Genomic DNA, 25,133 nt, shown 5'->3' on the forward strand with positions numbered 1-25,133 from the left:
ATCTGACTGTGATGAGTGTGATCAAAATAAAGCATAGGTAGAGAAAAGTTAACTGGGCCCCTCGTAATTTCTGAGTCTTCTAAGCACACAGCCCATATTAACTAAGCTGAACACTTAAGAATACTTTATGTATATGCCATTAATTATTGAGCAGGGGCTGGTGAGATGGCTCAGTGGTCTAAAGTACCTACTTAGAACAAGCTAAACTAAGCAAAGCACATGGACTGTGGTTCAATCCCCCAGCACCACATGCCAGCCAGCCCCGCCCTGTGGTGGGCTGAGCTGGCCACACACACAAAATAAATGAAATAATTAATTAATTAATTAATTAAAAAAATTATTGAGCAGTTTAACTGAAAGATACCACTATAGTGATGAACTATCGTAGAATGAACATATCCATGTAACTATGGCCTGTAGGCTAAGACGTAAGACATTATCCCCATTTTGCAAGCAGAGATACTGAGGCAGAGAGAGATTAATTAATCTGCCCAAAGACACATAGCTGGGCTGTGGAGATAGCTTGGCAGTCCGAGAGCCTACCTGGCAAGCACAAGGACCCAGGTTTGATTCTGGGTATGGCATGCTGTGCCGGCCCAGAACCCTGGGCACTCCATGCCAGCTACTGAAACTGGGTGTGGCACATGCCTGAAATTTCAGTGCTGGGAAGGCTGAGATAGGAGGGTCACTACGAGTCTGAGCTGTGTAGTGAGACCCTGTACCAAATAAATTAATTAATCAAATAAAAAGACGACACAAAGCTAGTGAGAGTAGGTCTTGATTCAGCCTTAGAATCCTGGCTCCTGAACCTAACTCTGGTTTCTACTGTCTTTGCTGTCCTAGGAAAGCTATACCTGGGGGTGTGACCCATGTCTAAGTCAGGGAAAGCTTCCAGGCACCTGGGGTTGGATCATAGCTCTGGGAGAGGACTGGGAGTTAAAGCAAGAGGGAAGATCCAGGCAGGGCAAACTGCTCAGAGACATATATCTAAAACAAGCATTCAGGAAGGGGTTGTGGGCAAATACCTATCAGGACCCAAGACAGACACTTACCCACCCAGAGTGGTGACAAGAGCCACCTCCCCATGGGAGGACCCCATGTGGCCTGCCACAGCGGAAGACTGCCTTCAAGCAGGCTACATTTCCATGCAAGGTGAAAAGAACAGGGCTTTAGCTGGCAGCGGTGGCTCAGCCTAGAGTGGTGGGGAGTGTGACGAGGCTAGCCCACAGCTGCAACCTCTGGGGGGTGGGCTGATGCTTGCTCCTGGCCACACAGCTTGTCAGGGCAAGGCAGGGGTTGGGCTCTGAAAGCCAACTCCCCAGCAGCCCCCATCTGCACCTCCCCTGCGCTGCGAAGCTGCCCAGTTGCCAGGTCGCCTCACCCCTGTGAGCCATGGCCACACCATTCCTTCCCTCCATCCTACCCCCTCACCTGCAGCTGCCCATGCATGGAGAACCAGTGTGGATGCAGTGCCCACTGAGATTCCAGCTGGACCCTCAGACTTTGGGTCCAGCCTCCTTCTCACTGTAGGAATCTATTTTGCCCCAAATTTGTGAGACCATGTAATGTGTACCTGAATATAATCTGTGCCAGGGAGCTCACCACCCATGAGCTCAGCTTGTCCCAAGTTGGGATTCAGAAAGTTCTTTCCTTAGGTGGAACTCAGTCTCCTCCCTGTCCTGGTGCTGCCTGCCAGCTGACTCACCTGCAGGATGTTAGCAGTGGTGACACAGATGACTGGAGCTGCCTGAAGGCAGGTGCTCCATGAGCCAGGTTCCTCCTCTGCTCCCAGCTAGTATGGAGCAGATCTGCGCAGAGCACAGAGCTAGAAGAGCACTGCATGGTGGGGCGAGACAGTGGAATGGCCTCACTGCACAGAGTCTGACCACGCCCCTGTGTGTCCTCGAAGCTCCATTTGAGGACCCTGGTGAGCATCCTGCTGCAGGGTCTGACATGCCGGGGACAGCTAGTTACCCGTGCTGGCAGGGGCTCGATCACAGCTGCCCTCCTTCTTCAGGGACAGTGCCTGGCACCCAGCGGAGTGTTAAAAGCCCATGCACAGCCTTTCTCGGCATGTTCGTATCTCAGTGTGTGTGAGTCTCGGGGCCGCTGGTCTCAGCGATGACGACCAGCATCGTCATAGCCATCGGCCCATGGATGTTCATCCAGCACCTAGCGTGTCCACACACTTTGGTAGCTGCTGCTGTAGTTGGCCTTCTTCTACCCGTCAGCTTTCCCTCTGCCTGCTGCTCCACCCAGCCCCAGAAGGAGCTTCCCATCACAGCTCCGTGGCTTCCTTCTCTGACCACAAACCTCCCCATTCCCTGCTGCCTGCAAGACAGTAATGCGGCGGAGCCAGTGAGTCCCTGGGGCTTCTCTGGGTCAGTTCAGCCAACCTGCCAGGCTCAGACCCCACTGTCTGTAGTTGTTTGTAATAAGCCAGGGCTGCCATATTGGATTGTGTGGCACACCTACAATATAATTCCTATGAAAGGCGCCCACCACAGAGCGTGTGCTCTACAAATTAGGACTGTTTCTTTTTGTGTGATAGAAGATTGCACTTCTGACCCTGTCGCATTTCCTAGTGCTTTTTACTGAATACAATGTGGTTTTGTCAATGTGAACAAGGAGAAAAAGCGCTATCATGTGGCAAGATCTGGGCGTGAAGCAGGTGGCAGGTGCCAATGCCTGTTAGGTCAGGTGTCAGGGAGGCATCGGCCCTCTAAGCTCTGGCCTCTGTGTGTCACTCGACACTGGCTGCTCACTTCTCACCAGGCAGGAGGAAGGTCTGGTCACTTCTGACACTAGCTCTGTGTCCTGTATTGGACCCAGGGAGTGAGGCCAGCGGAACACAGGAGAGTGAAGACCATGAGCCTGCTTCGGGCTGGGCTGCTCCCAGTCCCACCTGCAGGCCTCCGTCTGTTCTGGACATCCACATTAAGGACAGCCTGGAGGGTCCAGGAGAAGGGGAACAATCTGGGAAAGAACTCACCTCACCTAGAAATTGTTTGAAAATGTGAAATACCAGGGCTGGGGGGAGGGAGTCTCAGATACAGTCCCAGCTTTTGGAGATTCATATGAAAGAGGCACTGAACTCATCAGAGCCAGACTGAGCCAGAGCAGAAGCTGAAACTAGCTCCATAGCAAGTGGGCTGCCAGAGGTGCAGGAGCTACCGAGGAACCTGTGGTACCGGGTGCTGGCGATGCACGTGCCATGGCAGGATCCACCTGTGAATGGCCAGACTGGAGATGCCCATGGCTTCTTGCTTAATTCATGTGCCAGGGGGTCTTGTGAGCATGAGTGCCCTCTTGTAGTCATTTTCAAATTGCTTTTCAGTTCATGGGAATCCCCCCAGTTCAATTTGCATAGGCAGCCACTCTGAAAAGAGCTCCTGTGGTTGAGGGGGACCCTAGCAGCTCATGCTCAGCCACCCCTCAGTCTTCCGGATCTGAGCAGTTGGAAGGCACTGTTCTCGAACCCTGAAGGGCCAGGCTGCTGGAAACTATCCCATCTCCACACTATGTCCATGATAGAGTGGGGAGTCTGCTTCTCTTTGGCAGTGTTTCCCTTCTGTGGTCTGGGGCCCAGTCCTTGCCTGCTGCCTGCCTCTTCACCCTCACTGTGGCAGCACACAAAGCATCAGCTGCTGACCCAGGCTGCCTTCAGCCCAGGCTCCGTGTGGGCTCAGTGATTCCTGGGCGTTGTCCTTAGTCACTGGGAAATGTGGCATGGCCACCAGGGGACCCAGGTCTGTTAGAGCTCTGCCTGTGCTTCCGGGTGGGCTGGTTGTCAGAGCCCTTAGCTGCCTCTCTCCTCCCAGCAGCTGGTGCAGAGCGGGTGTTTTCCTAGAATGTCAGCTTTCTGATGTTGTGGCAGAATAGTCAACCTAGAGGAGGAAAGATTTACTTCCCTCGTCTACAGAGGTTCTGGCCCATGGCCAGCTGCTTCAGTTGCTATGGCCCTGAGGTGGGACAACACCAAGCAGAAGGGTGTGGCAAGGCCAAGTTCCTTACCTCACAGCAGTTGGGCAGCAGACAGAGAAGGGAGAGCCAGGGACAAGATGTAGTCCCCGAGCCAAGACCTCATAACCCACTCCCTTCAACTAGGCCCCACATCCTGCCTCTTCACCACCTCCCAGCAGTACCTCCATGGATGCCTCCTATGGTGAACTTCAGGCCCTCATGAACCCTACCTCTGAACAGAGGAGACTCTGGGGGACATCTTGGATCCAAATTGTAACACTGGGTATTAAAAGTGATTTTAAAAAATGGTACAAATGGCACTTTGGGGTAGCAAACTGGCAGAATCAACAAGTCTTGGCTTGGTGGTGGATCTTCTGCAAGGTGTAGAAAAGCCAGCTCTGGGCCTGTTCTCCTCTCCAGTCTCTGTTGGCTGCTGCTGGACTCTAGATTTGGTTCTCTTTCCTCCTGCCCCCAGCCCCCCTTAGCCTCCAAGCCTCTCGCATATGCTGTCCACACTGGAGCCTCGAGGGTCGGCCCCAGCTCATCCATGTAGCCTGATGTGAAGGCCTTTCCCTGTACCAAAGCCCCCCAAGGCCCCACTCATAGGGTCCTAGTGCCATTTCTCTTTGTTTATGACCTTTCAGGTATCTTTAGTCATTCTTGAGACCAAGGCCCATCTTGAGTAGTTCCAGATTTCAGGCCCTGGCCCAGGCTGGGCTCAGACCAGGCCTGCATAGGAGTCGATGAGAGAATGCACAGATCACAGCTCTAGGCTCAGGTGACTGTGTAGACCAGCCTGTGCCCTAGGCTCTGCACCTGCGCTCCTTGGACTTGTGGCCATGGACCTCCCGCACAGCACAGCAGGCCAGGCCCGAATGCTGTGGCATTATGTGTCTCCCATCCCAGCTCTTGTGACATGATATAAATTCTGTAGAACCCTGACAAAAGGAAAATCTGAGGTGTGCCCAGAGCCCAGTGTGAACTTCCCCTGTGCCCCACAGCTCAGCATCCCTGGTTCATTTCTCACAGAGGGGTGTGTTTGCTCCTTGTGGCAGTTGCATATTTTTAGCAAATACACAGCTCAGTGGGCTGTGCCACCTGGAACCTATTCCTCTCCCCACAAACATCCCTTCCTCTTGAAGTGTCGCTGGGGATCAGCCTACCACTGCAGACCGACTGACCCTCTCACTGTGCCTGGGCCTTTCAGCACAGTGGCCCCAGGGAACCAGCCCTCAATCTCACTTCACAGGATGAAGCTGCCCCTGGGAGCGGCACTCAGTGACAGTATGTCCATTTCTAGCCTGTCTTTCTCTCATATTGCGTGATTATACCCACATTCCACATCCCTGATTGGGGGGGAGGTATTTAGCAACAAGAATATAATAAAATCAGGAATTGGCAGCCTTTAAAATATCTAAATTTGGAGGAGAAATGAGTGTTTTATGATTAAATGTTAATAATAAATGGAAAAGTCAGTAATAGAAACAGAGCAGCCTCGTGGACTCTCGGGGTAGGAAGGTAATGTGGAGGCCATGGAGTTCATTCCCTCATTTAAGAGGAAATGCAGCTTAATGCAGAGAAAAGTCATAGCTTTGAAGGTCAGACATACCTTTATCTATTAGCCATATGACCTTGAAGACATTACTTTGAGCCAGAAGCTTAGCTTCAGACTGGCTGTACCTCTCTAGGTATTTTAAACTATTTTTTGTTTTGTTTTGCTTTGTTTTTTAATAGAATTGCACAGCAGTTAAGCATTTGAACTTGTAGCACCATAACCTGGGACTGGGGTCTGGTACCACTGGTTAAATGGCTGCATGACTTCAGGGAGGGTACTTAACCTCTCTGAGACTCTTCTCCTGTGTAAATGGAATGAGTAGCGTCCCTATCTCGTAGGGCTGTCGTGTGATTTAGATGCAGTAATGTAGCAAGCCCTGAAAATAGTGCTTGGCACCCAGGAAGAACTATAAAAGAATTTGCTAATCAGTACTCAGATTTTTAGGGTTTTTTGTTTTGTTTTGTTTTGTTTTGTTTTAAATCTGGGCTTGTGGTTTTCTCGAAAAACCTGGAAGATGTGATAACCTCATGCTATACCAGGAGTACACCAGGAGCGAGCCCTGAACCCTTGGGGCAGGAACAGGCCTGCCTGTGGGTCACCACCACCCAGCCTCCCTGCGTCGCCCTGCTACGCCCCGCCCGGTCATGCGCCAGCCCCGCCCCCTCTGGTGCCCTGCCCTCCATGTGGTCGCAGGCTGCTCTGAGAACGTTTCGTGAGACCCAGGGCCTGACAGAGCAGCTTTGCTGCTGAGTCTCTGACCTCTTTGGAGCCCAGCCGCCGCCGCTTCACGCCGCCTTCCCTGGAATGCTTTCGTGCTCACCACAGCCCCTCTCCTGGAAGCGGGCGCAGGAGGACATGCCACCGCCGTCTGGCTCTGTGCCAAGCTTCCATCCGCTCCCTGGAAGCTGTGGGCCTTAGAAATGCCTCCAAAGACCCTGACTCCACAGCCTGCAGTGCCACGGCTATTGTCCAGGCAAACAGCTCGCTGCCAGCGCCTCGAGCAGGAGATGACCCCCGTCACATGTTACAGCCCTTCTTGCTGCTTCACAGGTCTCACTGCCCCGCACTTTAGGCAAGGCGCTCAGCCTCGGCCTCTCTCCGTCTTGATTACATGCAGGTGACAGAGCCTCCTTTCCAAGGCTGTTAGGGAAGCTTTTTGTCTCGCTGGAGTCTGTGGGTCTTGGCTCTGCCTCAGGAGGATAGGCACGGAGGCATCCACGAGGAGCTGGCAGCTCCGCACCCCTCCTGGCCATCCCATGCTCTTGGAATTCCAGGCAGCAGGGCAGAAAGCTGCTTCCAAGTAGAGTGCCGGGACTCGCAGCACTGTCAGTTGGGGCAGGAGGCCCGAGCCCTGCCATGGGAGCCCCTGCTACAGGGCCCTAGGTAACCCCCAGCTCTGAACCTCCCATCTCAAGGTACCCCCAGGTCCCTCCCACAAAGGCATCCAAAAGCCACAGAATCAGTTCTTTAAGACCAAGGCCATAAGCACCTGCCTGGCAAGTGCAAGGGTTCAGGTTTGATCCCCGGTCCCGCGTACCCTGTGGCCCCGGAACATCGGGTGCGCCATGCTGGCCACTGAATTATTATTATTTTTTTGACGGCCTGAAGATGCCTTGAGGGCATTTCTGGTTTTCTGTGAGAAACTGGGCTCAAACCAGAGCATCTTGAGCCTGACTGCTTTGTTTAAGCAGGCACTGAAACAGCTGAGCTCATGGACAGACCCCCATATGCTGACCACTGAAACAGGGCATGGTGGCGCATGCCTGTAATCACAGCACTGGGAAGACGAAAAACAAGAGAATCACTATGAGTCCCAGCTGCATATCAAGACCTGTACTAAATAAATAAGTTAATAAATAAAATAAATATCAAGGCCATATACAAGTATTGCTGGCTTGTCAGGGCCACAGAAGACAGGCAGGAAGGAAGGCTGCTCCTTATCCTGGGAGCAGCCAGATGGCCACACCAGACCTGTCAACGATGGACTGTTTCAGAGCTGTGGAAGAGGCATGTGTCAGCAACGTGTCTCCCGGGAGTGGAGGGCAGCCAGCCTCTGACTCAGGCCTGTAAGACACAGCCTGGGGCGGAGCATCAGGGAGCAGCCCACAAGCTCAGGAGGCAGCTGTGTCCCCCGAGGCCCCACATGCAGGTTTTCCTGCCCTGGACCTTTCTAGAGTATTTCTGTGCCTCTGTCCACACCAAGGCTTCCAGTCAACCTTAGCTGGCCCTCCAGGGGTGGCTGCATGGAAAGCAATGCCACTCTTGCTGGCCTTGGAGTGTCAGAGAGGAAATGTCTTTCTTTTTTTTTTTTTTTTTTTCTTTTTTTAATGTATTTAGTACAGGGTCTCACTACACGGATCAGACTCATGGAATCCTCCTGTTTTTCAACCTCCCAAGCCATGGGATTGCAGGCACTATGCCCAGTCTCAGTCACCATCTCAGTGTGGCCCAGGGGTGGGGACCCTCACTGGGGATCGAACATCTGGCACCACGTCTGCCTAAGCAGTCACTTTAATCTGCTGAGCTATCTGGCCAGCCCAGAGAGGGAAGGTCTTGATCAGTGCTGTCAGAAAGCATCTGTACAGACCCGCATGCTCTCACGCGGACCTTGTGGGCCTTGGGATCTGTGGTGTGCTAATCAGCTTTCAGTTACAATGACAAAATACTTTGAATGCTGTGGAGCTGGGGGAGCAGCAGGGGGAGGGGGAAGCTGATGACAAGGGACACCTTGCGCCTGGTGTGGGGAAGAGCCAGTGCTGTGGACCACTAAGCAGGACCAAGTGGAGACTGGTACCACATGGGCCTCCAGGGCCAGCTGAGGTCATGCTGTCTTCCTCTAGCTGGGAAAAGGAGCCCCACCTCAGTTGCTTCCTCTGAAAACTGAGTCCCGCAATACAGAGTACTGGGAGTTAATCAGGTGCAGGCAGCTGCTTTGTGCCAAGAGGCCTCCTGCATAAACTTGAGCCTCTGCCGGTTAGCAGCTGGCTTCTGGTGCTGGGCCAGAAAATGCTCTTCCTAGGAGCAAAAGGGAATCATCTCCCCACACCCTCCCAAGGCCCATAGCTTCCACCCTTGAACAAGATGGTGCTTGCCGAGAGCAGTGAAAAGTTGACCCCACAACTGAGGCCTGGCTGATGGGAGGTCAGCGTCTGTGGAGGGGTAGAAAGGGCTGTTTCACCTCTTGGAGATATTAGTTGGCCAATGTTGAGATGCCCCAAAAGCGGGGTCTGTGCATGCTCATGGACAAGGATTCACATATGGGTGTCTGTGAGATCGTGTGAGGCAGGAGCATGGGCACACTGTAAGAGTGTGTGGGCATGAGCAGGGGTGTGGGCATGTGAGTGTGATATGGGGGTGGAGCGGGTGACATGTGAGCCAGAGCGTGGGAAGTGGTGTTGAGTGCACATGAAGGCACACAGTCTGGGATGCGGGGTGTGAGGCTATGATTGCAGGGGACTATGCGTGTGTGCCGTGTGTGATTGAGGAGTGAGAACAGGGATGGGTGATCCCTCTGGTGCTGCCTGTGCCCCCCAGCCCCTCTTTCAAGCCCGTCCTTGTGACAGCCTACAGCCCTGACAGGAAGGACCCATGGACCAGAATGGAGTCCTCATGGTTGTCTCCTCCTCTGGGCCACTGCCCGACCCTCTCCAGGATGCTGGGAACAGGGCAGCTCCTGCTGGGCAGGGGCTGTGGAAAGGCCCACATCCTCTCCAGAGCACCACACTGCCCCAGGACTTGAGGGTCAGAAGGCTTTCTCACAGCATCTGCCATGCTCCCTCCCTGGAGGCCCACCAGACTCACCCACCCTCCTGTGGACTCCCACACCATAGCATTAGATCAGCAAGGTGGTGGCAGCTGACCCTCCATGCGTGCGGAGGGGCTCAGGGCTTCCTTCTCTGTAGAAATAAGAGTGTTATGATTTGGGGGCCTGGCGTTAATGGCCTGAGATCTGCGGGGCCTGGCCACACAGGAGGCTCCTGAGAACCTGTGGGCTTCCTGATCTAACCAGGAACCTGGGTCCTGCAGAGCTTTAGTATGACTGAGATGGGGTGAGGGAGAGTGCAGGGTGTCTGATCCCAGGCTGGAGGCCAGAGGAGCAGCTGTGGTCCCCAGCGCCTTCCTTGCGTCAGGGTCCGTGGCTTTCTATCTGACTGTTATTGGCCCCCATGGATGCTGGACAGGCTGGAGGTGGCAAGTTCAGATCAGGTTCTGTACCTTTCTGACTGTACAATCTTGGGTGCTTTTCTCCCCGCTCTAGCCCTTGGGGCCTCAGGATCTTCTTCGCGAGGTGATAGTGATTTATTAAGTGATGTGCCTAGCAGACGGAGTGCTTAGCAGCTGCGAGAGCTGTGGCTACTGTTATTTCATAAAGTTTTTCCAAACTGTTACTCTGGAGGCTGACAGCAGCTGTTCCTCATGGCAGAGCCGTTCCTGAGGCTGGTTGAGCAAAGGCAGTCTGGGAGCCTGTGGCCTCGCTTCCCCTTGCAGGAAGCACTAGTGCCTCGGGCTTGGGGTAGAATGGAAGGTGCAGCCTCCCTGTCCTTGTGAGAGGCAGGAGTGCAGGGGTCCACATGGATCCCCAAGGCAGCTGGCTCCCCATTAGCCCAGGGTCCTCTGGTTCCGCGTTCGGCCTGGCTGGCACAGCTAGGAAGCGCGTGCATCTTCTGAGGTGGGAAGCTACCTCTTCTCCTTGTTTTTCCTTTACATGACACCTGTTGCTCACAGGTACAAATCAAACGAAGAGTATGTATATGTGCGAGGCCGCGGCCGAGGGAAATATGTTTGTGAGGAGTGTGGAATTCGCTGCAAGAAGCCCAGCATGCTGAAGAAACACATCCGCACCCACACTGACGTCCGGCCCTATGTGTGCAAGCACTGTCACTTTGCTTTTAAAACCAAAGGTAAGAGACAGTCAGCTGGGGCACAGCACTGCCCTGTCCACTGCAGGGAGTGCCCCACTAGGAACCCAGCACAGACCTCTCTGTCTGGGCCCGGAGCACCCCACTTCCTGCGTTCCCGTCCCACTTGGTGCCATGGCAGAGCAGCCAGTTCCAGGCCAAGTGGAGACACATGTTGGCCCCCGCTGGTGCTCCCGGAGCCTGCGCACAGCCCTCCCCACCCGCACTTCCCTGCCTCACCCCTGCCAGGCTATGTCTCACCCACAGTTCCTGGTTTCTATCTACCTCATCACCCTTCCTTTCCCATGTCTGCTTAGCCTTTTATCCACTGATCTGACAGCTTCCAAGATCCACACAGTCACTGCACTCTCGCATTTGGAATCCATTCCACCCTGAGCCACTCAGCACACTTGCATGCTCCTGTCCTGTGCCAGAGCTCACTCCTACTCCACCCCTCTTCACCACTCCACTGAGCCCCTGCAGCAGCTGCGGGTCATTCTTGCCTCCAGCCATGCCCCACATCAGAATCAGGGCAGGCGCTGGTGTTTACCTATAAGAGAAAGGACTGGCTATTGATGGCATGTGTCCCAGAAGGCTGAGATGGGCAATGCAGTGGCCTGCTGCAGTTCCTAGCGGGATGGGGCTGGTCTGCTGAGCCAGGCCTACGGGCTCCTCCGATGGAGCTGTGTCCCTGCAGGGGCACCCCCCGACCACCACCTCCCCGGCTTGCTTCCAGTGTGTGGGAGCTGAGGAGAGGAGGGAGACTTGGAAGAAAGCCAAGACCCCACCCCCTGGCAGTATCAGCCTCTTGTGCTCTGTGGATTCCTGGCTCAGGGCTTGACACCATCATCCTTCCTGCCTTTTTCTGAGCAAGCTGAGGCCTCTATGATGGCCCCAAAGGAAACACATGATTTCTTTGTGAAAAGACTCGAGGGGATACTTGGGCTTTGCACTTGTCATTTCTTCTGTTGGTAAAGATCCTCCCAGTCAGAATCTCAGCAGCCACTGTTAAGTAGAGCTCCGACCCCCTTCCTTCCTCAGTCTTCTCACTTCTGTTCTTTCTGGGGTAGGTCAGGGACTAGTTGATCGCATCGCCTGGTTCAGTGACCTCTTCTCCGGCCAAGTTCCTGTTTCTGGTCCGCTGAGCCTATTAGCTGGCTCCTGCCCTCCTCTGCCTTCTCCCCATCATCTTTGAACCAAACTCCAATGTTTGCACCAAGGGTTCAAGTTGGGTGGAGATGCCACACCCTTTCTTTTCCTCTCCCTGATCCTCTTCTCTCTTAGGGTCTCAGAGACATGTCCCAAAGGGCGCCGAGATTAGACAGAGAGGCTTGAAGCCCCACATTGCCGCACAGTGCGTCAAAGGCATCTGTCCCTGGTGACTGGCTGAGCCCACAACAGCTCAGCTCAGCAGCTTTGGCTCTGTCCCCTAGGCATCCCCCTGCCCAGTTCTACTTCCTCTGGCCTTAAGCAGCCAGTGAGGGTTCTGTGGAAGACAGAGATGGTAATAACTGGATGGTAACTTCAATAGCAGTCTTCAACTCTAAGGTGGAACTTCTTGTCCAGATGCCCTTGAAGGTGAATAAAGTGTGTCTTACGAACCAGAAGTGAGTGTGCCTCCCAGAGCCCCTGACACAGGCTGCCACACCCTCACCCTCCTCGCTGTGAGCAGTCCTCCCTTCCCTGGAGGAGGTGGCAAGAGCTGTACTCAGGTGCCCCTGCGACGGGTCCAGGTACTGCCCCATTCCCAGCATGTGTCCAGGGATGCCGTCCTACCTTAGGCTGAGGGTCCCTGAGGGAACCTTGTACACAGCATTCTGCAGCCAGCGTACCGTCCCCAGGGAGCTGCTACCTCTGCCACTGAGATAGGAGAGACCCATTCCCACTGAGGTCCCACAGGCCTTACTCAATCCTTGTGCCTTGAAAATTCTGCCAAATCTAAAAGATGTCTGAGGTCCTCTTCGGACCCCCAGTTCCCAGGAGATGCCTTCACAGAAGCCATGCCCCACCCAGCCATAATCCCTTCCAAGCCTCTCTGAGCTACCACAGATCTGGGGGGAGACCAGAGTGCAGAATCTAAGCAGAGGCCTGCAGACCTTTGGTATCCGCAGGGAGGTGGCCTATCCTGGTGCATGGTGCCCCAGACCAGCCTCTGCTCTCTGCCAGTAGCTAGGCATATGCAGAGCTCTTCCTCCATCCTGGCCAAAGCTAGAGTGAAACTGCATGGGGCGGAGAGGGGGCACCTGGGAGCTATGAGGGTGGCCAGTGGATGCAGAAAGCAGTGCCTCCTGGGAAGAATGCTGGGGCTCCAGGCCCTCCCCAGGGCCCTGTCTCTGAGGTGCCACCTCTCTGACAACACAGGCCACCCTTTCCCCAGGACTGTCTGGCCACATTCCCCTCTCTGCCCCCTGACCTCTGAGCTACAGCCCACATCAGGCAGCATGAGGGAAGAGCTGTGCCAGGCAGGCCTTGGGGCCCCTGCCACCACTGCCTGGCAGCGCCTGGGCCAACGAGCCCTTCCTGTCTGTCTCTGTCTGCCTGTCTGTGTCTTGTCTCTGTGTCAGATGTCAGGGTGGCAGCTCAGGCCTCTGGGTGCCAACTGAGGGGTGTCTCGGTAGGTGGAGCCAGGAGAGGCCTGTGGGCTGATCCTGTGGAGGTTGGGACCTTATTTCCTCTTCTCAGATGATTCCCAGAGGTCTGCGGGGTGGCTGTGCCATATACAGGCCCTTGCGCCGATTGCTTCAGGGGACAGAGATGGCAGCTATGGGCGAGTGTCTATCAGGCCCACTGGAGGGGCCAGAGCTGTAGCTCAAAGCTGCAGGAGGCAAACAGGGTCACTGGCTGTTGACCCCAGTGGCATTTCATCCCTTTGTCAGACACTCCCCTCTTTCAGTCTGTTGGCCTTCTCTCTACCCGGGCTACCAGGCTTTGGGTGGATTGGGTTGACTGTGAGACGCTGTGGACTCCGCTTCTTGACAGAGTCCTCTGCAACAAGGGCCTGCCCCTCAGCAGAAATGATACCCAGGGTGTGCCTGCAGCAGTTTTAAAACTCTCCTTGTTCACAGCCAGGCCCAGAGAAGGGCAGTCACGGGGGAAATGGGAGGACACTCGGGGCTGCTCATCCAGGGTCTGCTCCTGTAATCTGCAAGACCCCCACAGACTCATGCCTCCTCCCAGCCACGCCTGGGGATGGTGGCAGAGGAGAGGCCAGCCTTTGGGGTTGGGACTCCCTGGCCTTCTCAAAGCTCCCGGGGCTCCAACTGAAAGATGGTAACATTTCATCATGAGCATGTCTCTCCTCCATATCCAGCACAGTGAGTGGCTGGGTCCCCGGGTGCTCGGTACACTGAGTGTTATAGCCGGGGCTAGGGCTCTGCTCTGGCATGTGCTGCTGCCCCATGCACTATGACTGTTATTCTGCCAGCATCCCCAGGAGGTAGCACAGCTAGCGGTTCAGAGTCCAAGCCTTCCAGGCTCCCAAGCCCTCCTGGTTCCATGTTCTCCCTGTGTGGGGCAAACGAGGCCCCAGCATGCTAAGACAGGGTTGGCTGGGCTCTGCACAGCTAGCACTGTGACTCTGGCCATTTGGCTCACTGTTGGTTACCAGGAATCCAGCCAGTAGGACAGCCAGTGGTCTTGTCTACTGGCCCTGTCAGCACTTGGGCCCAGAGTTAGATCAACAGCATGGGGACCAGTCCCAGCCTGGTGGGAACAGCATCACGGGGCCTGTGGGGCCCCTCCCAGCACCCTGCGTCTGTGATGGTGAGTCCCCACAGGCTGCCCCACACTCATGGTGTGCGCTGTGTTGTTGGCAGCCTATACCTAGCATGGGATGCATTTGTGCCTAAAGGATGTGACCACCAGAATGAACAGAGTCCTTGGTCTCATGGCCTCAGGGAAGCAGGGAGGAAGGTCGGCCGCAGACCCTCAGGTTGTTCTCCCTGACCTGTGGAAAACCCTCACTGCTTCCTACCTCCCAGCCATCCTGCTCAGGCTCTGCCTGCTCATGACAGTGAGGGTGGATCTACAATGCTGGCCTTTGGGGACTGTCTGGCCACCAGATGACTCCACCTTTGCTCCCTCTATGGCCAGGGTGAGGACGGCTGGGTTTGTGTCTAGTTACATAGGAGAACCAAGCTGGGAAGTACAAAGTGTGGACCAGGAGGGGGTGGGGTGGGAGTGGGAAGCAGGAAAGGAGATGGCTCCTGTCCTCTCCCACTACCCTGAATTCACGCAGCCCAGGCCATCCTAGCTTAATGGCCCCCTTCAACTTTTCCACAAGACCCCCAGCTTCTCTGAAAGATGAACAAGCATGCTTTGGTTCACTCCCAGGCACTTCTGTTTACTCATCTACCCATCTCTCCTCCCACTGTGTGCGCACACCGACCTGTTAATTCCCTGGACCTCTGGCTTTCTCCTCCGCCACGTGTCCTCCCTCTCATCCATCCTGCCCGCACCTTCCTGTTCTTTATCCTCTGCTCTGGTCTCCCACGTAGCCATTTGTGTATCCGACCACAGAGCTGTCCACACTCACATGCATCCAACTCACTCTCCTCCCGCATCTACTGGTTCATTTTTCCATCCACCCTTCCATCTATTTTCCCCATATACTCTCAGTCATCTCTTATCCACTCACCCAGTGACCCGTCTGCCAGTCTGTTCACTTCCCATTCTTTCTGTCCATGTTTTTTCTCTCCACTTTTCTGTCTGTTCTGCCTGTGCTTTTGTTCCAGAGCCTTACCTCTTTTCATTCATTCAAACATACTGATTAATGAAATGTGTGAGACCGAGCACTCCAGGGAGCATAGGATTTTCTGTGCAATCAACCACAAGGAAACATAACAGCCCTCAGAACATAGTTTGGGAGGTGAGCCCAGAGGAGCATCCAAAGGCCTCTGGCCTCTGTCTTCCCAGGGCAGGCTGGGGGCTCTCGGTCTCTGTGTTTGCAATACTGCTGTTTACAGAGCTCTGTGGCTTGTGAAATGCTATGCAAGTAGGGAAATGGAAGTAGTTGTTCCCATGGCCTAATCCCAGAGCTCATGGCAGCCCCTGCTTCCAGCCCAGGGGCTGGACCTAACTCAGCACAGCCAGCCTCTCCTCAGGGCTTTGTAGGCACAGGACAGGGTAGAGCCTCACCTGACCTTCCAAATTATGCAGTCTGAGTCTGCACTTCCTGTTAGCTGGGGAAACTGAGGCCATGGAACAGGACTTTTCTAAGGAAACTAGGCGTAGGCCTCAGTCTTACAAGTCCCAGGTTTCTGGCCAGACGACTTCCCCACTCTCACCTCCTGTCCTTTAGCCAGTCCCAAGAATAGCTTTGTCCTTCCTGATTCTTCTTCCCAGATCCTCAGGCTCTGCCCTGTGGGCTCCATAGAGACCTTCAGCCAGAGGGAGATGTTCAATCCCTTCTGCCCTGTCAGTCTGGGCAGTCCCACTGTCACCCCACCTTTGAGATAGCCAATAACCTTTGAGGCATGTCACCACCTTGGGGCCTGACTTAAATCACAAACAGGCAGAACCAATTGTACTTGGGTAGTCTTTTAATTTCTCTTTTGTTTGGTTTTAACCAGCATCTCACTTCTTCATTGTGCTCCCTGACCCTCACAGCCCCATACCTCCCCCACCCCCAGCTCCACTGCACATCTTGGCCTGAGTCCTAGGGCAGGGGGCTGCCTTGGTGCCTGCCAAGCCCCTCCATCTGGCAGGGCCTCGGTGACTCTAAGAAGCTATGGACTATCAGCCAGAAGCTGCCTCCAAGAGCCGCAGGCCTTCCCTGGCCCCTGCCTGATAGCAGCACCTGAGTCTGTTCTTGTTCCTTTCTAGGGAATCTGACTAAGCACATGAAGTCGAAAGCCCACAGCAAAAAGTGCCAAGAGACAGGGGTGCTGGAGGAGCTGGAAGCCGAGGAAGGTAAGGAACTGTAGCCTCCTGCTGCCTCCATCGTCCTCCCCCCTTTGCCCTAACCTGCCCCCTGCCTTGCCATCCCCTGTGCTCCTGGCTCTGTTCCCCTCCCTGTGTCCCACGCCCTCCCCTCCAGTGGCTCCAACCACTGGACACAAAGTTTGAAGTCACAGAAGGACCACCCCACCTCCCCCACTGTCTGGCAGCCAGAGCTGAGGGGACAGCTCTGCCTGTGCAGGTGGAGTCCTGGCACCTGCAGGTACTCAGGGAGCGCTTGCTGAATAAGTGAGCATGAGTAATTACAGACAACACTGCACACCCAGACCGTGCCAGGCACATTCACAGTTCCTGCCCTGACGGCCAGCAGACACTCCCTTGACTCTCGGAGGGTTCTTACTAAAATCTCCACACCCACTCATGCCCGCTCTCCCAGGGGCCTACCTCATGGGCCCCCTGGCACCGGGAGGCTTCAAGAAAGTCAAAGCCAGATCCAGCAGCCTGTGACCCCCCACACATCTACCCCTCACCCCAGCCTGCAACCCCCCAGCCATCCAACCCTCACCCCGGCCCTCTTCCTCCAGCAACAAGAGGTATGTTAAAGTGGGTTTTGTGGAAGACGGGGGACAGGTAAAAGCAGTGGGTCCAGCTGGCAGCACCCAAGCAGGAGTCCAGCGGGAATGTGGCAGGGGGACAGAGGTAGACGTGGACAGTCAGTCTCTCCTGCAGACGCAAACCTTTGTGTACAGATGCTCGGAGACCAGACCAAGGCTTACTCCTTTGTGGGGTCTTACAAAGGAGTTAAATCATGTTTTGTTTTAGATGGAGTAAATAACTTTTAGGGAACAGAGTGCAGCAAGTGGGGTAGCTCCTCCCCACAATAAATGCAGGGCATAGCCCCAGGGTGCTTACAGAGCTTGTCTCGTGGGTCCCCATAACAAGTGGTAGAAACTTGTGTTACTCCATTTCAAGTTGAGGAAAGAGAAGCTCAGACGTGTAAAGATAGTGGCCCATGGTCACACAGAAATGCCCGCTAGCCTGGGGACAGGCAAAGCCAAGAGGCAGCCCAGCTAGAGCTTCCTCCTGCAGTGACTCCTGCCTCCCTCTGGCTTCACTTTCTGGGCCAGCTGAACAAAGCTCCCGCACCCACTTTTGTGCCAACACAGTCTACAGCGCAGCTCTGTGCTGGGCTGGGCTGGGTACCTGCCCGGACACCAATGGCCAAGGAAAGCCTGCCTCCGAGAAGGGGAGACAGGCCATGGGTAGAGCCCATGCTAGGGAACAGATGCTAGAGATGAGTGAGGGGGCCGAGTGAGGGTGGAGGAAGCAGAAGCCAGAGGAAGCCAGAGGCCAGGCCTAGAGCCTGGAGAGTGCTCTTCTCCAGGGGCCCAACAGCTGCCCATCCCACAGGCCACAGGGCTCCCTCTGATACCCAGGCCAGGGGAGCCAGGTAGCAGTGCCAAGGGGCAAGCTTGGCCATACTAGGGTGAGGAGGCAGTGCCCACCAGACTTGGCCTGCGGGCGGGGACTGCAACATCCCATGACTTCTCTTATACGAGAAATCTGAATGATAGACAGGAACTAAATAAAAGATTGATAACAGGAAGTAGGAAATAGGCCTTTCCCTTAAGAAGGGGATTAAGAGGTGGAGAAGGGGGAGAGGGGATGGGAAAAGGAATTGAGACTTGTTGCGCACTTGCACCAGCTCCACACTGGGAATGTAAACACTGTGAACTGCAAACATGTACTAAAAACACTAAAAAAGCGAAGCGATCAGATTCCAGGTACATTCTGTGGTAGGACCCATAGTTCTTGTTGTCACGTAGAAGAGAACGGAGAGGAACGAGAAACGAGCTAATATGACGCTGCGGTCTATAGACAGACGCTGCAAGGATGGCGTTGCCACTTCCCGCCAAGAGCCAGCCTGGGGCGGAGCCTCGCGCCTTGGTGTGTTCGGGACACTGCCCTTTCCTAGTCCTGCGGGAGCCCCGCCCCGCGATGAGTTTGAACGCTACCGCCACCATGTGGCACATCTCGGCAACTGCACCTAGCGGCTCCCTGCGCTTATGTGGGTGTGTGGTCCTTGCTCTGCCAGGTCCAGGCCCCTGAGCTGGCAGCCGGTGGGGCTTACTGAACATTGGTCTCGCTCCCGGCCTAGCTGCGTAGTAGCCCCATGAGGGCGCCGGGAAGGGCTGGCCAGGCATGGCCATCCTTCAGAAGCCCGCAGGAACCTCCATGTGGAGGGCTAAGAGGCGCTGTCCAGCAGGGGCTGGCCCTCCTTTCCCCTGCCCTCCCACTGCCCTATGACCTTCATCTGGGACCTGCCTGGGAGCTGGGAGAGGCGAAGCTGGAGCTGATGATAGCTGCGCACTTACAACCCTTGCAAAGCTTCACAGGGTGCATGTGCTTACTGCTGTCCCCATTTTATAGATGAGGAAGCAGAGGGAGTAGTAGGCCAGTGTCACACAGTGAGGTAGTAATGGAGCTCGGATTTAGAGCCAGACTGCTTACTGTGTCTTCACAAGCCAAAGTCATTTCTAAACAGCCAGTGTCCTAATGCACCAGCTGTGAACCTCAGTTCTGACCCAGCCAGGAGCTTGCTGGATGACGCTGGGAATGCCTTTGCCTTCTCTATGCCTATGTGAATGAGCGGTGGGGCTGCCGTAGATGCCCGCCAGTGTTCTACAAAGGGAAGAAATACCTGGAGGCAGAGTGCACAGTGTTGCCACCCTTCCCCATTGCTCCTCACCTCCCATTCCCGTAAGTCTCTTATCACTGTGCTCCCAGCTGCCAGGAAACCTGACTGTGGCTTTGTGGCCTTACCAGCCCCAGTTGTACCCCCCAGAAGCTCACCTCCATTCTACTGCATGTCCACTTTGGTCCTCACTGGGCACCTTCCTGCTGCATGTTGGGAAGCAGTAATGGTGGGCTTTGTGGCCTCAGGGCAGCTGGGCATGATAGAGACCCAAAGTCTAGATGCCCTGAGGCCTGAGACAGGTGCTGGGCAGGCTTTCCTAGTCGGCAGTGGGTGTTCTTCTAGCATAAGCAAACAAGGGGGCTGCTGGCTGATGACAGCCCACCTGCCACTGGCCCTCCCTCTGCAAGCCAGAGACATAAGGTCATGGGAATCTAGCTGTGGCTCACCCAGCCCCTAACTCTCAGGAGCCTGCCTGGTGGACCACACATTAGCAGAGCTCCCCCCAGCATCCAGAGCACTGCCCATTTCAGCTTTGACCCAGCTGATCGGAGCTGCCCCATAATGAGCCAGATCAGGAAACTGCCACTTTAGAGTTGCTCTCCCCGACTGGGAGCTGCATGAACTTCAAAAGGGCAGCTGCTCCTCGGGGGGTAACACATGGCATGGATGGGCCCAGCCCTATAGCTTAAAGCCAGCTTAGCCAAGCCAGCCACAGAGGCCAGGCTCTGCCACTTGGCAGATGTTGTTGTGCCCATCGGCAGCAGCCTGGTCACAGTGGCAGATGGGTGTTTAGAGTGGTCTCAACTCTGTCTGCTGTCCCAGCCACCGTGCTGTGCCCCATAATGATAGATCCATCATTAGTGGACTCATAGCGACTGTAATTATGTAGGCCCTTGCTCTGTGCCATTTCTCCTACTAGCCAACCTGTAAGAGGCAACTGTCATGCCTGAAAGGGGAGACTGGAACACAGCATAGCAGCATAACAGGCTGCGAGTGAGTCCAGCACCGGGACGCTCACAAGAGAAGCAGCCTTGCCCTAGCCCAGCCCCGCCCCACTACTCCCTTTCTTGGCCAGGTTACTTAATCTTTCTTCCCTCAGTTTCCTCATGGTAGCACAAGGACAAAAATAGAGCCAGCTTCCCAGGATTCTCTGAGAGCTACACTAATTAATATACTTAAAACCCTTACAACTGAACTTGCATGTGGCAGATTGGAGATAGTTGTCCACTGTTCTTTGCAAAGTGTTCCCAAAGGTATGTCCTTGGCCACCCACACAACTCACAGTCCCACACCACTGCCATAACAGCCTTGCCTGGTTAGCAGATAAGGAAACGGGTTTAGGGGGAGCAGCTTTGGGGCCTGAATGTGACCTTTGGTCTCCTGCACCTCCCTCCAGGAACCAGTGACGACCTGTTCCAGGACTCTGAAGGGCGAGAGGGCTCCGAGGCTGTGGAGGAGCACCAGTTTTCAGACCTGGAGGACACGGACTCAGACTCAGATGTGGATGAAGATGAGGATGAGGACGAGGAGGACAGCCAAGATGAGCTGTCGCGGCCATCCTCGGAGGCACCCCCGCCCGGCCCACTGGCTGCGCTGCAGACAGATCCCTCACCTGTTCAGAGCCCTCAGCCCCCAGATGCCACCTCTGACCATGAGGCCGCAAGAGGCCACACAGCCTCAGAAGCTGAGCACTTGACAGCTGGCAGCTGCTCCATGTCCACTGAGAACATCCTGGGCCTTCCCCAACTGAGACTGGCCCCTTTGGGCCCTGTGGAGAAGGACACAGTTTCAGCCCTGAGCTCCATGGCTGTGTCCCCTAGAAGACCATGGTCTCCAAGCAAAGAAGGAGGAGGCTGCCCACCACTCATCCACAAACACTCAATAACCAAAAATGACTTGTCTCCCCAGCGATGTTCCCCCGCCCGAGAACCACAGGCCTCAGTCGCAAGCACACCTGGCCCCCAGATGGGCCCAGGAAGGGATGTAGGCCCTCCTCCTTGTGGGTCTCCAAGACTTGAGCTGTCTCCTCCCACTTCCCACCCCCTTGGAAGAGAACTACCCCCTCGGGGGCATCTACCCACCAAACTTGACACCACAGACCCAAGCCCCTCCAAACACTCACCTACCAAGAGATGGTCTCTATGTCAGGCCGGGTCACCGCCGTGGTCAGTGCTACCAGGGAAGTGGGCCCTGGCTGGGCCAGGCAGCACCTCTGCAGGCGAGCATGGCCCAGGCTTGGGACCAGCTCCACAGGTTCTCTTCTCATCTGCGCCTCTACCTCACAAGCTTCTCAGCAGAAGCCCTGAGCCCTGCACCTCCATGTGGGTGAGTTCCAGCCATGTCCCTCCAGTGGGCTGGGAGGTTGTAGGGTCACCCTTTCTGAGCATCACACCTGCAGCTAAGCAACTCCACCAATTAAGTGGTTACAGGTAACTCAGCACATATTTCTTGGACACCTTACGCCAGTTGGTTTATTGCCCATTTTGTAACTCAGAAGCAGTAGGCTTCTGGATTCAGTTTCTACCACTAATGGGCTGTGTGATGTTGGATGTGGGCATAAATACTTAAGCAATCACCCACCTATCCCATCCCTGTTCCCCTTATGTTCTTTGAGCAAATGCAACAGCTTAACCAAAATCCATGTTCCCAACATCACTGTCACAACTCTTTCAGGCACACCATGGCCAGCACCATCCCTCCAACCCTGAGCATGGGTCCCATGGCCAGCAGCCCTCCATCATCAGTACACCAAGCGCCCTCCTACTGCCACCTGTCAGCTTAATGCTGTTGTCCCATCACCCACACAGCCCTATGCTGTTGTCATGCTATCTCTGCACGTGCTGTCACCATGGCTGCCACAACCCCACCGCTGACAGTGCCATCCTTGCCATCTTCCACTTCCAGCACCTTTTCTGTCACTGTGTTATGACCCAACACTGGCACTCCTACAGTAGTATTGATTGGGAAATCTTTCCTTGATTTTTAATTTTTGGGTCACCTTAACATTCCTGGTGGTGGAAGAAGGTCAAGATCCTATGGGTTGAGGCCATTTTATGACCATGAGGAAGAGCAGAACCAAGACAGAGGCCCAGGCCCAGGGGACACAAAGGCCTCCCTAACTGAGAAGCCCTCCTCCAGGTACACTGGCTGGAGCTGAAGGCATGAAGACCTTGGGGCCAGTGTACATGGTCCTCAAAGGCCAATTCTGGCCCACTGGGCAGTGCCAAGGCAGAGTGCCCCACCTCCCCTGGGGCCTCCAGCCCTTAGTACTCAATGTGCGCATGACCCTCACCTTCTTGTCTTTCTCATCCTACAGAAAGCTGAGCCCCGAAGTCCGTCCTGCTCACCTGGCCCCGCGCATCCTTGCTCCTCCCGACCCTTCTCTACCCTTTCCGACTTCCACGGCCACGTCCCGGGCCGGACGGAGGAGAACATCTTCAGCCACCTGCCTCTGCACTCTCAGCACCTGGCCCGAAGCCCGTGCCCCATGATTCCCATCGGTGGGATCCAGATGGTGCAGGCCCGACCTGGGGCCCACCCTACCCTGCTGCCAGGGCCTTGTGCAGCCTGGGTCAGTGGCTTCTCAGGGGGTGGCAGCGACCTGACAGGGGCCAGAGAGGCCCAGGAGCGAGGCCGCTGGAGTCCCACTGAAAGCTCATCAGCCTCTGTGTCCCCTGTGGCTAAGGTCTCCAAGTTCACGCTGTCCTCGGAGCTGGAGGGCAGGGACTACCCCAAGGAGAGGGAAAGGACAGGCGGAGGCCTGGGCAGACCTCCCGACTGGGAGCCCGCAGAGCCTGCTCCCTCACGTGGCCCCTGCTTTCCGAGGCCACCCCATGGCCACCAGGCCACTCAGTCCTGGAGTCCCCACCTGGAGTCCTCGCACGCACTGGCCAACACTGAGGCCTCTGCCACCCCTGCACGGGACCGCAGCAGCTCCATGGGCTGCCTGACCGAGGCTTGTGTTCACTTTCCAGCCCGGAGGAGGAACCTGTCAGGGGAACCCAGGACAAAGCAGGGCTCCCCTGAGCCCGCAGGTAGTGGGGAGCCCAGGCACCTCCACCCCAGCCCAAGGACAGGGACTCCGTGAGCACTTAGCTGCTCTCCAGCTGACTCAGCATCTGGCTTCCAGTGTTCAGCAACAGACGTTTCCAGCCAGCCTCCTCGAGTCACCTTGCTCCCAGGGCCCTCTCTCGTTGTCCACCTGCCCGTGCAGCTCTGCTCAGCCCCATCTGTTCTAGCTTCCCATGTATGCAGTTCCTGTGCCTTTTTCTATACCTTTTGTTGCTTGAAAAGAGAAGAAATAATCACACACATACATAACAACAAAACCTGCGAAGAGCTTGAGGCTGTGAATAGTTTGTGCTTTGAGGGAAAGGCTGTAAAATAAGGGCCTCCTAACCTCCACCAGGCAGGCAGTTGGCAGCTATGCCAGCCCCAAGGCCAGTCAGTTGTTTGCTGTGGAAAAGAAGACACACTGAAGGAAAAGAACATCAGAAATTAAAAAAAGAAGAAAGAAAGAAAGAAAGAAAGAAAGAAAGAAAGAAAGAAAGAAGGAAGAAAGAAAGAAAGAAAGAAGAAAGAAAGAAAGAAAGAAAGAAAGAAAGAAAGAAAGAAAGAAAGAAAACAAAAGCACCACCATTAAGTGTAGATGTGAGCAATCCTCTGTACAGATGTTCATGGTTCCAGTTGTTGCTGCTCTAGCCCACCCCAGTGAGTGCCCACTTCTCTCTGCAAGCAGAAGGGCCTGTGACCTGAGGCAGAGGAACACAAACACAGGCAGGGAGGCCCCCAAATCATCTTTTTCTTTTATTCTTTGCAAGAAAAAAAATTTTTAAAGAAACTTTGGTAGGATTTCAACACAAAGTAATAGGAGCAAGTAGAAGTGGGGGCTGGTCTCCAGGACTCCCAGATGCCCAGGCAGCCTGAGTTTTGGGCCCATTGTCATGCTGCACAGGTGGGCAAAGCACCCTGGCCCTGGCCCTCCTGGTGTTCTCCACCATTCTCAGAGCTACCCTCAGGGTGCGAGGCCAAGCTCCTGCTTCAAGCCGTTCCTGAGCCTGGCCTTGGGCCCTGCTCCAACATAGCCCCTGTGGTCCAAGGCACCTTCCTTCTTCTATGGCTGTGCATCTTCAGTGCTCAGCACTGGAGGCTCGGGGGACCCATCTCCAGAGACGAGTTTCCTGTCCCTGCACACCAAGGTCAGGTTTCCACTGCCCCATGAAACGCCCCAAGTCATGGCTGGTGGAACCCATGTAACCCATGCCTGGGCCTGTTTGCTGGCTTACATCTCTTTAACAGCAAATTATCTAAATGTGAACAAGGGGATGGTGTGTAGCACTTTCGCTAGCCTCCTCAGATTCTCTTCTCTCCACCTAAAGGATTTGTGAATTGTCCCAAGTTATTTGAATTTCTCTCCCCTTTCTAGGGCAAAAACCTGCTGTGTGAAAAACAAATCACGTGACCAGAGATTTAAACCCCCATATGGAACTGGGCCTCGAGCATGGTTACCCCATGTAGTTAAGTGGAAAGCAAGCATGGCGCTATACCGACGGCTGTGGTTCCCATTTCCACCTGGGAGAGATGAGTTTTTCCCAACCCTCCAGAATGATTTACTTTCTCCAAAGGAGGAGAAAGTGCCAGGCTGGGTGCTGATGCCACCGAACACAGAGGAGGCACCTATCTGCTTGGTCCCAGGCCCCGGCCAAGCTGTGTGAGAGGAGGGCCCATCCTCAGCTCCCAGGCTGTTGAGTCGCCTCTGTGAGCAGGTTGTACGTGATGGTCCTTCTCTCTCCAGATCATTCAGTCCCTGCATGAGCCCTGCTGCAGGAACAAATCAGCCGCAGGTCCATCCTCCAGTCAGACCACCTCCTTTGTTCTCCTTTGCTTGCTCAGAGCTAAGACAAGAGGTGACACTGTTGCAGGACTTCCCCCGAGTTCCCCTGGACTCCCAGGTACTGTGTAGTGGGACTGACCAGTAGCTTCTGGCTGCTTGCCTCAGTGTAGGACTCTTGCCTGTACTAGGAGAAACCAGCCAGCACACCCTGCACCATACTGGCACCATGGGGGCTTGGCAGGAAGTGAGTAGGAGCCCAGCCTCAGTTCATGCCAGAAGCCAGGGTTT

General features: G+C 55.0%; 1 protein-coding gene across 2 annotated transcripts in view; it reads left to right on the top strand.

Moving 5' to 3' along the window:
• Hivep3 (human immunodeficiency virus type I enhancer binding protein 3) overlaps positions 1-23,530 on the top strand; it is a 464,424-nt gene extending 440,894 nt beyond the window's left edge. For both annotated transcript variants that reach the window (XM_023706187.1, XM_004645974.2), the window contains 4 exons: positions 10,244-10,419; positions 16,240-16,326; positions 20,409-21,337; positions 22,329-23,530. In XM_023706187.1, coding sequence (XP_023561955.1) covers positions 10,244-10,419; positions 16,240-16,326; positions 20,409-21,337; positions 22,329-23,099 — 1,963 coding nt within the window. In that variant the 3' untranslated portion in view covers positions 23,100-23,530. The remainder of the gene's footprint in view (positions 1-10,243; positions 10,420-16,239; positions 16,327-20,408; positions 21,338-22,328) is intronic.
• The last annotated feature ends 1,603 nt before the right edge of the window (positions 23,531-25,133 follow it).

The sequence above is a fragment of the Octodon degus genome, unplaced genomic scaffold, assembly GCF_000260255.1.
Source record: "Octodon degus isolate 3935 unplaced genomic scaffold, OctDeg1.0 scaffold00245, whole genome shotgun sequence".
Classification (NCBI taxonomy): domain Eukaryota; kingdom Metazoa; phylum Chordata; class Mammalia; order Rodentia; family Octodontidae; genus Octodon; species Octodon degus.